This window comes from Gossypium hirsutum, chromosome A02 (assembly GCF_007990345.1).
Source record: "Gossypium hirsutum isolate 1008001.06 chromosome A02, Gossypium_hirsutum_v2.1, whole genome shotgun sequence".
Lineage (NCBI taxonomy): Eukaryota > Viridiplantae > Streptophyta > Magnoliopsida > Malvales > Malvaceae > Gossypium > Gossypium hirsutum.
Window position 1 is genome coordinate 106,730,362 of NC_053425.1, and position 14,761 is coordinate 106,745,122.

The window sequence follows — 14,761 nt, forward strand, 5'->3', positions numbered from 1 at the left end:
AAAAACCCCACGTTTGGGTTTAAAATTAAAAAAAACAGGTACTTCTAGGGACCAATGGTCAAGCTATTTTCGGGTGTGGACACTGAGAATTAATTACTGTAATGATAAAATTAAAAAAAAATGGATGATGAATATGTATAGATATGTTAAAAATATTAAATTAAAAATATTAGAAATATGTAAAATTGTAATTTTATAAATAATAATATTTTTATTTTTGTTCTTTTATTATCGATTAATTTAAGCGTATTGATAATTTCATTTTATGTATTTTAATGATATTCAACATACAATTATGGAAATCCAAAAATTATGGGTTTGATATTCGTTTTTTTTTTTCCCACTCAGTTGATACAAATTTATTAATAAGAGAAAGACATTGATAAAAAAATAAAAAAGATTATAAACACTTTCTAACTAGTTGAAAGACAGAATTCAGTCATCACCCTTTAACACAACATAAGAGTGAAACAGGATAGAAAAACACTCATCACCAAGCAAAAATCATTTTAAATAACGCAAGTCTCTTCACCCCTGCATTAGCAAGAGCATTAATCATTTCATTACCATGCCTATAAACAAATACGAAGTGTCGAACAAGTTGATAAATCAAATCATTCAATAGTTTTTTATTTCTATCGCGTAAGTTAAGAATTGACTAATTATTAAATCTTGGGCGAAAATTTCTTTTGATAGCCTTTTTTATTATTATAATTACAACAGTGTCAATTCACCTAAGATTTGATCCAAAATTTCAATATTTATTTTTTTTCTCTTTTTCTAACATGATCCATATCTTCCGTAGAACATTTAATGCAAGGGGCGTTGGTGTAAACGTGAATTGAAGGGTGACATTGACAAAATGAAAGTTGCCACATGGCTTCGACGAGTGGGACCATGAAGTGCCACGTAAGCTAGACATCAATAAGGAAGAAAAGTTGGGTCCCATTGGTGGAAAGTTTATTGTCCTAATAAAAGAGATAGAGACATGGAAAACAAGAAAATGGTGGGAGCTGCATCTTTAACTACACATTCGGTAAAATATGCCATAAACCCCTCTAATTTTATCAAATTTAAAATTTAATCCTCACAATTAAAAAAAGTTGTCAAAGTAATTACTTTTACTCTTCTTTTTTTCGATGTTAAAATTTTAGTCCAATTAATCAGTGGCAGTGTTAGTATTTTTTATAAACATTTTCTTATTATCAAGTATGTTTACTGAATTTATAATAATTTACTTTCGACGATAAATTTTGAGAAAAATCATAATTGCATCAATGATTGGATTAATATTTTTAAATTGAACTCTTGAATTTTGATTATTCCACAGGCTCTTCATGGATATGGATCAAAATCGAATAATCAAAATTTTAATCCATTTTAATTTAATTTAAATTTCATTTGGGTTGGTATGAAATTCATCAATTAAATCATAATTTGATCTGAGCTGGATGAATATAAATTACAAATCTAAACTTGACATAATTCAAGCCATAATTCACTCTCTTGTCAATATGTTTAATTATAGTATAAAATTAATAAGTATTACTTTCATAATCATTTAGTCAAAACCATTGCTTTAATTAAAAAATATCTTTTTTTTAGACTCTCTACTATTCAGTAATCACATTTTTTTCTTAATTAAATCTCGAAACAAGCTGAATTTAACCCGAAGGCAAAACTTTTTCAGAACTATTTTCTATATTCACAATACTTAAACCCGAAATCTTATTTATAGAATATCAAACTTTTTATCACTTGATCTTACAGGCATCAGTGAAAATAACTAAATTTATGGATTAGTTAATTACAATCAAATTATATATCATCTTATATCTCAAAGAGTGGACTACACATGTTAAAAATGGGCACTTTAATATCATTATGATTTTAATTTCTCTTACAACATGCACGTTTTTTACTAGAATAAATCATTATCACATACACATCACAAATGGATAATTCGTGTAACTAGAATCCATGACATAAGTTGTGTGATGAACATCCAAGATCAATGCATATGTTTACTTGCATAATTAATATGTTTTGCTCTTTCCAATATATATATTTGTGCGTGTGTGTCATGGATTACTTAAGGGATTTTTTAAAAAGTACTATTTTAAGTCTATTTTATGGTTCATGTTTGAGGTTTAAGATTATTTTTTCATATGCAACTTTTTGAATATTCATCAAGTTTAAGAATTTTTTTTCTTTATCTTAAATTACAATTTTTTATATAAAAATAATAAAAAACGAATTATGAAAAAATAAATAGAGAAAACCATATTCAACCATATCATTGAATAACATGCACATAGAGAGACACATCACATGGTTCTCCAAGAAGTGATGTATGCTTACTAACTAAAATGATGGAGAAATGAAAGTATCCCTCTCTTTCCATTATTAGAGTTTGATTCAAGCAAAAATATGTTTAAACCAGAGGCATAAATGCATGTGCCACACATGCCAAAAACTCCCCACACACACACCCTTTACCCTTTCAATTATAATACTTTTATTTTTTTTTCCAGTATACTCAATGCTCATTTTATGATCTATATTCAAGATTCGTAACTATTCATCTTAACAATATCATTCCTTCCTATTATGATTCTTTTCTTTTTCTTTTTTTAGTATGCTTCATATTCATTTTATGGTCCATGTTCGGAGTTTGTAGTTGTCCTTCTCAACAACGTCATCTCTAATGTTCGAATCTGTGTTTTATTATTAAGAATATGATGTCTCTTACCACTACACCCAAAACTTGTTGATATACTTTTTTTATTCAATAATCTCATTTTATTTTATTTTCTCTTTCTAAATTTTTATCATAAAAAAAATTATATAAACAAGAATTTGTATAAATTTATACCCTAATAATGAACTATAGCCGAGAGAGGTGAAGGCGAAGGAGACAAATAGAATTACATCATGAGTTTTCTAAAATAATTTTCTCACTTCATTCTTTGTAATTGACATCTATAATCTATACTATTTTTTGAATTATGTGTAATTTTCATTTTTCAAATTTATTTTGATTAATTATTTTATAATACTAATAATTTCTTATATTGAAATTTATTTTACAATAAAATTTTAATAATTTATCAATAAATCACTTCGTTATCGACCAATTTCATTAATACTAATATCAAAGAAAGAACAACAAAACTCCATTATTAATCTTTTTTTTCCTACTCTTTTTCTCTTTTATTACTGACTTGGAACATGTTAACATGACTATAAAAAATTTATAGGGTAAATTGCAGTCATGGTTACTCAATAGTTAGTGATTTTGTACTTTGGTCATCTAATTTTGATCACTGAACTATTCGAAATTGATCACTTGAGTCACCATTTGTTAACTTGTGAATAGATGTCAACATGGACCATTAAGTCACTATTCTTCAAATATATTTGGGTAAGCTCCACTGTTAGTCACCCAATTATCAATAAGTTTTTGTTTTGGTCTCACTACCATGAAAACTTACAAAATGATCACTAATGGATTGAAGAAATGACATATTAACTTATAGTCTTAATAGCCAATTATTAGTAATCATTTTGAAACTTTTCATAGGCAGGTGATCACAACGAAAACATACTAATAATTAAGTGACTAACAATGTATTTGAGGAATAGTGACTTAACCGCCCACGTTGATATCCATTAGCAAGTTAAGAGAGGAGTGACTTAAATGACCAATTTCGAATAATTAATGACCAAATCGTAACTTTTCATAATTAGTTGACCAAAGTGTAAACTTATTAAGATTTGAGTGACCACGAGTGCAATTCACCCAAATTTTTATAAACAAAATTATTTACCACCAACGTCAGATAATAGGTAAAAACAGAACGAGTTGTAAAAGAAAAATCAAATTATTTGCTAGTTATTGACACTGCAAATTTCATATAGGCGGTATTCAAGTTTTGTACAAGTTCAGATTTTGCATGTATATTATAGTTTGAGTGAGCTTCCATTCGAAAACATTGTTGCAGATAGCAGGAAACTTAATGCAACAATAATAAATTCAGCTAGGTCCCTCCTTTTTTGGAACTTATGTATCAGAAAATTATTAACAACCCTTTACAATCTAATAAAGATACATGCAGATACGACATTACATGGAAAGATATAATGTCTTGTTCCAATGTGAACCAGTTTACTCTTCTGGTCAAGAATTGTGACAGAACACGTAGTTATTGAAGCTTCATAGAAGCTTACCACAACAATGAAATTAGTTCAAAACAATAAATGCGAAGGGTCCAAATTGATTAAACTACTAAACCAACATCATCTATTATAAAATTTACAAGTGGAAGGAAGGTTGAGTGCTGAGCATTAAGGTGTGCATATTATCTTGTTAGAATTAGATCGAATTAGTTGGATCAGAAACAGGTCAGTATATCAATTCGGTTAAAGAATTGTTTAAAATGAATTTTGAGTGAATTGCTCAAAAATAGTTGAGTTGAGCTAAAAAAACTGGTTGAATAAGCGTTTAATTGGTTTTCTCTTCTTCTTTTTTTACACAATGATAAATTGAACCATCAATGTTTATATATTTTGTTAATTTAACTCTTTCTTAGCTAAATTTTATCATTAATCTTTTGAAAAGAATCAAATCTTTTTTTTTTACGAAAATATTGACTAAAACATTAATTTTTTAATAATATTAGTGTGACAATTCATGTGGCAATACATGTGTACTTCATGTTGACATACGTTATTTGTCTTATATGCCATCTTAAAATGTATAAAATTATTCAAAAAAGATTTTTAAAAATTCAAAGCCCAAAATTAAAAAAAAATCATAAAAATTCAAAAAAAATATAGATTACATGTAGATTATCACGTGAGTTGCCATATTTAAAATTTTAATGTTTTATTCGATATGTCTGTTAAAAACATCAATTCAACTCTTCTCTAAAAACTAACAAATCACGACAACAAGATTGCCGCCACTTGTTACTCAAACATCCAACAACCACATCCGTTTACGTGGCATTTCCAACCTCGATGAACCAATCATACCCTTCGACTCTTGTCCTTGTCTGCAACTCTTTTACTTCAAACCCTCATTTTACGACTCTCAACCCACTGAGTGAACTGTCTTACAAGTCCCCATCCTCCTCAATCCATCAACTCTTTTACTTCAAACCCTCACTTTACGGCTCTCAACCCACCGAGTGAATTATCTTACAATCCCCATCCTCCTCAGTCCATATGTCAGTTAGCTGAGGAGGAAAAGAATCAAGGGTTGCCTTGTTCTAAAGTTAAGAAAGATTAATCTAAAAAAAAAAAAAGAAAAAGGTAATAGTAAGACATTTTTCAGTTGAAAACATATGGTCCAAGAAAGCATATAACCCTTTGATGAAGGCAATTGAGACCTAAAACGCAGGGTACAAAATTCATTCATATTCCATCATGAGGTAGGAGCAATTACTTTTCTTGAGTTTAATTGCATGATCAAACCAGAAGTACCCTATGACCAAGTTTCCATGGTATGATTAATAAATTCTCTACCCTACCATGTGGAACAAAACAAAAGGCATTATCTTTCCCATGTGTTAACATCAGAACCATCCAACCAATGTAATTGATTCAACAAATAATGTGGTAAAAGTATCATAGAAACTCCTATAATAGGAGTAAGATTGTATTTTGACACCTCTATTTAGAAATGAGTAAATTAGTCCCTAACTCCCTATATATTCGATCAAAGAACAAATTAATCTTTCTATTAAAAATTCCATTCATTTCTACTGCTAAAAACTAATCCCTAAATATTAACATAAAGTACACGTAGCACACTAAGCATTATTGTCTAGTTATTCTATCAGCCACACCAATTTTTAACAATACAAAAAGATGAAATTTTTAATAGAAAGGACCAATCTTTTCTTTGATTTAAGATATAGGGACTAATTTGCTCATTTTTCAGTAGAGAGGGTAAAATACAATTTGATTCCTAGTTCAGTGACCTCTATGGTATTTTCACCCAAATAGTGTTCAAAACTATCATTCGATAGCATGTTCCTATAGACAAAGCACCAAATGGAGCCTATATATGAATTTGTGTTTGTATATCAAACTCATGTTCCATATGGTTATGTAATAAAAATCCAAAGATGTTCAATAATTTAGCTTATGGGAGACGTATATGGCTATTACCACCATGATTGGATCACCAAGAAAAAGCAAAGAAATAAGAAAACAGCTGTTCTCTTTTTATGGTTCTAACATGATTGACACCAAATGACCATTCAAGAATCAACACAATGTTTCGATGTATAGGGGGGAAACGAGCTAATTCCTTTTTTTATTTTGAAAAGAACGAATTAAGACGAGTGTAAGTTGTTCCTGAAGCTACAAATGGCAAAGTATTATATTGACAACTTCTTCTCGAGCCAAAACAGAATCGTCGATTCGGCTATAAGCATATATATACAGACACTAGATAACCAAGCTTTGTCTGAGCTTAAGCGGTTATACCTATTTCACCAATATAGCAGAGCAAGGACTACGAAGACCCCGATCAACAAAAGAAGATTCTTCAACACGTTATCTGCTTGCTGTCCTCGAGTGGTTGGTGGCTGGGGAAACCCATGAGGATGACTGCCATGAACTGTATTGTACCCGAAAGGGAACCCCGAAGTTGTTCCGTAAACAGTAGCATCTGGGAATCCATGGGACTGGATGTTAAACAATGATGGCAATAAGCCTCCAAACCCCATTGTGAAGTTACCGATCCTGGTGGTTGCCATTGGAACGAAACCTCCCATTAGTCCAAACCTGTAATTGCCAAATGGATTGGCTTCTGGGGGAGGAGGAGGAGCAGTTGCCGGTCTTTGCCCTGTGGGACGGTTAGGGATTTCCATGCCGGGATACAATTTTGAACGTGGATCGGTATGGTTTTTGCCCCTACCATAAAGAGGAACGAGTTTTTCCTCTTGTATGAGGGCTTTGCAAACAGGGCATTCATGGCAATGACAGTGATGGTGTAACCATCTGTATAGACACGGCCAACAAAAGAGGTGACCGCAAAGAGTGACGATCGGGTCTTGAGCTAACTCGAAGCAGATATTGCATTCAAAACCACCGGCATCGTTAGCATTATCAGTACTACCCGAGCAAGGCGGACTTGGGGGTAGTCTGCTTGTTGATTCCCCAAAACCGCTCCCCATTCCTTAATTCACCCAACACAATAAATCAAAACAATCAAAATTCAAAAACATAATTTAAAGGGGAAAATAAGAAATCTAAAATTCAATGGAATCAAAGATTACAACTTTCAAATTCAATCAACCAAACACAAACCCAATTCCCAATTTTTTACCCAAAAATAAAAACCCAGAAAACTCGAAATGAAACTAACACCATAACGCTTAAAATCCAAAAAAAAAAAAAATTGAATCTATTTTAACAATAGTTCATCAAATTGTGCCATAAACGACATTAATTATAAACCAAACAACACCATTTATTAATCCAACAAAAGAAAAGAAACCCTAACCTAAAATCAGAAGAAGACAACAAATTCAAATCATAATCAATTAAACCCAGTAAAAAAAAATCTAAAAACAAGATCTTAGACGTAATACATAATCCAAATTGGATAAAAATAAAACTAACCTGGGTATTGAAGGAACTGATTGGATCAATTTTCGTTAATTATTTCTGTTTATTTTTTTAGGGAGTCGAGGAAAGAGAGTTATTATTAATGGGAAGTTGGGCAAATTTAGGGAAGAATCGAGGGTTTTCAAATTTCTACATAATTTATTATTTATATATTTTTAATAAATTGTAAATTGCAAAGCAGAAAATAAGTAATTGAGCAGTGGGGAAAACGTTGATTCTCACCTACCTTCCGCTTGGATTTAGTATTTGACTAATTACTTTGACATGCGAATATACAAGTCCCTGTATTTTGGATATTCAATTTCTCTATTTTTTAGATTTAAAATTTTAAGTCTAATTAATAACATTGTTAATTTTTTTATTAATTTTTTCAGTATGACATTTTGAAATTAAAAAATTCATTTGATGGCTATGTAAATAAAAAAATGGGTTATAGTAGATTTTTATTTAACAAAAGAAATTTAATGTGTTGATGATTGAATTTGTATCTTTAAATATAAAAAATAGATGGACTAAATTTTTAAAAATAAAAATAGAGAGACTAATTCTAAATTTATGAAGAGTACAAGGATTTATAACATATTTTAACAAAAAGTATTCTGATTACATGACATAATATTAAAGTGCTATACCATCACCTAATTTATTTTTTTTTTAAAAAACTTGTAATTTTTATGTGACGACATGACAAAATTTTAGAATGTCATGTCATTACATAGACCAAAGCTGGGGAAAAAATTTTGGACCAAAAAAAAAGATAAGAACTAAGTTGAGGGACTATTCGAACATAAACTCTAATCAAATTCAAAAAGTTTTATTTAAGTCATTAGGTTATTAAGTTTTTTTTTTTTAAGTCCGACTAGCGAGCTGCAAGTGACAATTCGACGATTGGTATGGTGGACCAGTACCTATTAGAAGAAAGTTGTTTAAATTTCGGTTTACGCATTCATGAAGTTCAAAGTTGTTTCATGAAAAAAAATTAATTGTATAAAAGAAGGGGAATGAGAGCTTTTGATTAGTACAGACATTGTGAACAAAAGAAACCATACAACAATAATTTTAACAGTCTAGTAAATTAAATGAAAATTTTCAAATACTTCAATAACTATTTTGCAACCTTTTGAAGTTGGGTGACCAAAGTATAAAATTACTAATAGTTCAGTTACTAACCGTGAGTTGGGCAAGATTGTTGGACTAGGAAACTCAAATGGGATTTAAGCTCATTTATATGTAAAACCTAACAGGCAAAAGTTAGGCCAATTCTTGAGAGCCCATACTTAAGGCCCAACCCATGCAATTGAATCTCTTACACCAAGATAGCAATTCATCCGAGGTGGAATAGAGAATAATTAAAGTTTGAAATGACATAAAAAAGAAAAGAAAAGAAAAGAAAGTGACATGCACTATTTGAATGATTAAAATGCTTTTTAAAAAACAGGTTAAGTATTACTTTGATTACCATGAATATTATTATCAATGTAGGAGGGCGTGAGTTTGAGTGTTTAAAGCGCATTATTCTCCTATTTTTAAGTTGAAAAGGGGTTATGCCTAGGTCTAGATATTGTATTAAAAAAAAGTAGATATATTGATCGAAAACTATCAATTGACCTTGAGTTTTAATATTCAAGACTCGAGTTCTACTCAATCCAACCAATGTTTCCATTTTTAATATGTTAATTTTTATGTTATATAATTTATATTATATGAAAATTAAAAATATAATACTATAATGTAAAGGGCTATTATTATGTTCATTGTCGAAGAACGTAAGATTAAATGAATGATGTGTATTTGTTTTAATTCTTTTTTGAAGGCAATATGACAGTGATTTACCCCTGCAACTGGATCAAATAATTTTTTTAATATAAATATTAAAAAAAAGGTAATTATTCAATACATAATTTATGAAAATTTTGAATTTTATAAATTAAATTGACTAAAATTAAAAATTTATATTTTACGTCCGACTAAAACAATTATATACAATATTAATATTATACTTAAACTCAATGCTACATATCATAATTTATATTTTAGAAGCTAGCTAAATTACTTTATTGTTAAATTCTTATTATTGTCACATTATGGGTAGGTTTGGAAAAATTGATTGACTTCAAATGTAGAATAAATTATTTGGTCATAGGCCTGTCCTATACTTATGCTTGTGTCATTTCTTCCTTTTGATTTTTATTCAAAATTTTCAACATTCAAAATCTAAAGTAACAATCATAATTATAAAGTAAATTTGTTATAAAGTTTTTCCCTACTTAATTAAGTAGATAACATCTACCCTATTTAATTTTTTTATAAAGTTACATGTCGAGCAACGAATTATTCAAAAGTTACAATCACTAGTTTGTTAATTTGGTAACAGACGTTTAAGTATGGAACAAGTAAATTTACAATTTGATCATCTAATTATTTGCAAGTTAATAATTTTACACTTTCGTCATTAAATCTTTGCACCATTACTCCTTAACTTTATAATCTAAATAGTATTAACAACAACTCAAACCCTAAACTCTAGCAAAACCATTATCAACCTTATGCCTCACCTCTAACCTAATTAACTTAGCTACCTTTCATTCTTAACCCACTCACTATTCTCCCTTCGGCCAAAATCATAATCCAGAAAAATCCACACAATCAAATTATTCAACACACTCTTTGTTAGGATCGTCCTGAATAAGCAACGAACAAGTAAAAATAGTAGAAGAAATTGAGAAGATGAACACACAAATTTAACGTGGAAAAACCCCTCAAAAGAGGATAAAAAACCACGGGCAAAGATAATTTTACTATAATGGCAAAAGAATGAAGAGTACAAAAGATGGAGATAAAAACTAAACCCCGAAAACCCGAAAAACAAAAAACCCTCAAACGTAAACACAAAATTCTCTGAATGTGTTATGAGTTCTAATCTAATGGGTGTCTCTTAATTCTAAGATTGTAAAGGAGCCTATTTATAGGCTAAATTAGTAAGTCAAATAAACTATACTAATAAATGCTAAATATATTATACTAATAAATACTAAATCTTCTAGAAAGAAAATATATTTTTGTTTAACTTGACTTGCAAGCAATCTCTTAGAATTTGGGTCACATAATTCTAACAATCTCCACCTTGACACGAATTCTTTCAATGCCATCTTTGCCAAAACCCGCCACGGGCCTATCTTGAACTATGCAGGGAATTAATTGAGTCGAATCTATGCTTAGAAGCTGGAAGATTTCTAGCCTTCGACTTGTGCACTGCCAAATCAAAACTAACCCGAGTCTGATTTTCACGAATACAGTGCCCTAACTTTTCAAAACCTGCATCCAAAAGAGAACCTCTCTTCAACGAAACAGTCATACCTTTTTCCCTCCTATGACCAAGTTGCCTCCGCTTCAAATGAGTTGACTTTGACTCCGTAACGGACGAGGGACGTCCGATTTCACCGGTCACTGTAGAACCTTCCAGAATATAAAGACTGCCGGTTCTTTTACCTTTTAACAAAACGAGAGCTCCACGAGATACTTTAATGTCGCTCGACTCGATGTTGATTCTGCATCCTTTCCAGTCTAAAATACTCAAGGAGATGAGATTCTTTCGTAAATCAGGTACATACCTAACATCTGAGAGTGTCCTAATCGTCCCATCGTGTATCCTAATTTTAACAGTACCAATACCGATTATTTTACTATATGAATCGTTTCCCATGTGCACAACTCCACCTTCAACTGAACTGTATGTGGAGAACCATTCTCTATTAGGACACATGTGGAAAGAACATCCTGAATCTAGGATCCACTTAGACGTAAGCTTGGAATTATCGCTCGTTGACACTAACAAGAAATCATCATCGCCTTCATCGACCAAATTAGCACCAGCTACATCTTCCTCGTTACTCTCAGCAGCTTTTTATTTCGCAGTTTATAACAATCTGCTTTGACGTGACCTAACTTTTTACAATAGCGACACCTTTTGTCTCGTTTCTTTGATGCTACCAAAACGGAAGCTTGCCTATCTGCTTTGCTATTCAAACCAAACTCATTGTCGAGTTTGTCTCTACTCAACAAATGACCCTTCACATCTTCGAACAAGAGTTTGTCTCTGCCATAAATCAGGGTTTCCCTGAAAGACTTGTATGAAGAGGGTAAAGAGCATAATAACAGCATAGCTTGATCTTCATCGTCAATATGAACCTCAACGTTCTTTAAATCATTTAAAAGAGTGATGAATTGACTGATGTGATCTTTAAGAAGCTCACCTTCGTTCATGCGAAACGTAAATAGACGTTGTTTCAACACTAAACGGTTAGCCAGAGACTTAGTCGCATAAAGAGTTTCTAACCTTTTCCACAAGGCGAATGAGGTCTTCTCCATCAATACCTCCTGCAATACTGTATTCGCGAGGCACAACTGGATTGTAGACAAGGCCTTTTCATCAAGCTCTTCCCATTCTGTTTGATTTAGATTCTCAGGCTTTTTCCCTGTAACAACCTTTTTCAAGCCATTTTGAACTAGAATTGCCATCATCCGAACTTGCCACAGATTGAAATTTGTCTCACCATCGAACTTCTCAATTTCAAACCTTGTTGCTGCCATCTCTGAACGGGCTGATCTATGAAAGTTAAACTAGCTCTGATACCACTTGTTAGGATCGTCCCGAATAAGCAACGAACAAGTAAAAATAGTAGAAGAAATTGAGAAGATGAACACACAAATTTAACGTGGAAAAACCCCTCAAAAGAGGATAAAAAACCACGGGCAAAGATAATTTTACTATAATGGCAAAAGAATGAAGAGTACAAAAGATGGAGATAAAAACTAAACCCCGAAAACCCGAAAAACAAAGAACCCTTAAACGTAAACACAAAATTCTCTGAATGTGTTATGAGTTCTAATCTAATGGGTATCTCTTAATTCTAAGATTGTAAAGGAGCCTATTTATAGGCTAAATTAGTAAGTCAAATAAACTATACTAATAAATGCTAAATATATTATACTAATAAATACTAAATCTTCTAGAAAGAAAATATATTTTTGTTTAACTTGACTTGCAAGCAATCTCTTAGAATTTGGGTCACATAATTCTAACACTCTTATCCCAAACCAGCACCTTTTTGAAAGCTGACAAGAATGGGAATAAGATGGCAGAGCCGTTGGCGGGTGCGAGTCTGAAAAGGCAGGGTATGTTCAAGTCATGGTGGTGATCTAAGGTGCATTTATTGTGTGGTGTTAGCAGGAGTTTTTTGTTGGCAGTATTGAGGTTTTCTAGGCATAGAGCAGGTTACTTTCTGTTTAGAGGTATGTTTATCAGATGGGATTAATGGGGGTTTATGGTAGATTGATTGTTATTTACTATCAGTGTTCGGGTTTTGTTTGGTTGGAACTGCTTGTACCTGCTATTTTGTTTCTGCCATGCAATAGTTATATGGCTGCTGTACTTTGATTAAGCGAAAAAAAAACAGCAACAAAATATCACCATAATCACAATAAAAGCAAACAAAAATACTGAAAAAGAAAGAAATAAAATAAGGAAGAACGTTGTTTAATTTTGCCAGTCTAAAACAAGATCTATAGAAGCAAAGGGACAATAAAATTAGAGAAAAGAGAATCAAAATGTAAAGAAGAAAAGGAAACTCAGGAAGAATAGATTCAATTAGAAGTTAGTTGAAGAGTTCCAGTAAGGAAGAAAGCCACTTAATTTTTGCGAGTCTTAGATAAAATCTATAAAAGCAAAGGGACAAAGAAAAAGAAGAAGAAGAAGAAGAAAAGGAGACGCAAGAGGACTAGATTCAATTAGGAGTTAGTCATAAAGTTCCAGGCAAGAATGCTTAATTCAAAAGGTCAAGGAAAAAGTCTCATTAAGAAGAGAAACATATTGGAGTCAAGTGGTCATCCGATAGTGGATGGAGACTAAAGAGCTTCTTCGTTAGTGCTTCAAGTTTATATTAGCAGAGTTTCGGGACATTTTAAGGAAAGTTAAACTATAAAGTTGAAAAAAGAGGAAAAAAGGTCTAGTTTGGCATGTTTCTTTGCCGGAGGAAGAGGCGAGGTGACAAGATTACTAGAATACAACTATGAAGGAGGTCCCTAAAACCCTAAAACTTTTAAATAATTTAGTGACAAACTTGTAATTTTTTTTAAATTGGATGACTAAAATATAAATTTAATATCAAGCCCATTTTTCAGTCCATGATATTATCTCCAAAGTTTGAACTTAGATCTTCCCCTTAAGAGTCGAATATACTTTACCATTGCACTGAACCACTTATTGGTTATTTAATTTTTTTTAATAATATAGAGATTGAATTAATATATTTAATAGTATTCTCTTTCTATGCAATGAAGTTTCAGATCTGATTTGGTGATGGGTTGATATACGTTTTCAGTGATTTTATTTTGTGGTCCAAAGGCATTTAATGACTATTTGTATTTGGGTACAAATTTTGTAATTTTTAAAGTATTTAATATTTGTATAAATATATATATTTAAATTTAAATTTAAAATATGATTTTATAAATTTATTTTTTACTTAAAACTCTTGACAATATAAAATGGTTAAAACCACTATCTAAACTCAACTTGGCAACTATTTTCATATGATGATTGAGCTTTTCTTTTTCTGGATTAATGTTAGTCTTTAAACTTGGTGAATATTCTCGTATTGGGGCCTAAATTAGATAATTGACATTGGGGCCTGGATATTTTTTTGTCCAAGTTAGTTTCTAAACTTGGCAATGTTCCCATAATAGTTCTAAACTTGGCAATTGTTTTCATGTTGGGAATTGAACTTTAGGGTATTCAAGGAAATATCAAGAACTTAAAAAAAAATTTAGATCCAAATGTAGGAAAAATTGTCAAGTTCAAAAACAAACTTGGACCTAAAAAAAAAGTTTAAACTCCAATGTGGGAGTAGTTGTCAAGTTCAGGCCCCCAAAAGTGATTTAATCATATATAAAAATATTTATAACAAAACCCATTACAATAGGATTTAAATGTAGGAAAACACTCAAATCCGATCACCAATACTCACTTCAATCTCCATCGAAACTTAGTACAAAAGTCTTTTCATTTTCGCGAAACTATCTAAACACATGTCTAAAGTATTAGCATTTTATAAAATAA

The 14,761-nt window shown here is 31.0% G+C and overlaps 1 protein-coding gene across 1 annotated transcript; it reads right to left on the bottom strand.

The window, feature by feature from the left end:
• Window positions 1-6,297: 6,297 nt before the first annotated feature.
• On the bottom strand, window positions 6,298-7,883 carry LOC121209684 (E3 ubiquitin-protein ligase RNF185). Its single transcript, XM_041080776.1, has 2 exons — window positions 7,639-7,883; window positions 6,298-7,192 (listed from the first exon to the last, which is right to left on the bottom strand). The coding sequence occupies exon 2, from the start codon at window positions 7,188-7,190 to the stop codon at window positions 6,504-6,506; it is 687 nt and encodes a 228-aa protein (XP_040936710.1). The 5' UTR covers window positions 7,191-7,192; window positions 7,639-7,883; the 3' UTR covers window positions 6,298-6,503.
• Between the last annotated feature and the right edge of the window lie 6,878 nt (window positions 7,884-14,761).

Coding starts and splice junctions, on each gene's coding strand:
- LOC121209684 (XM_041080776.1), bottom strand. CDS start 7,190: ATGGGGAGCGGTTTTGGGGAATCAACAAGCAGACTACCCCCAAGTCCG.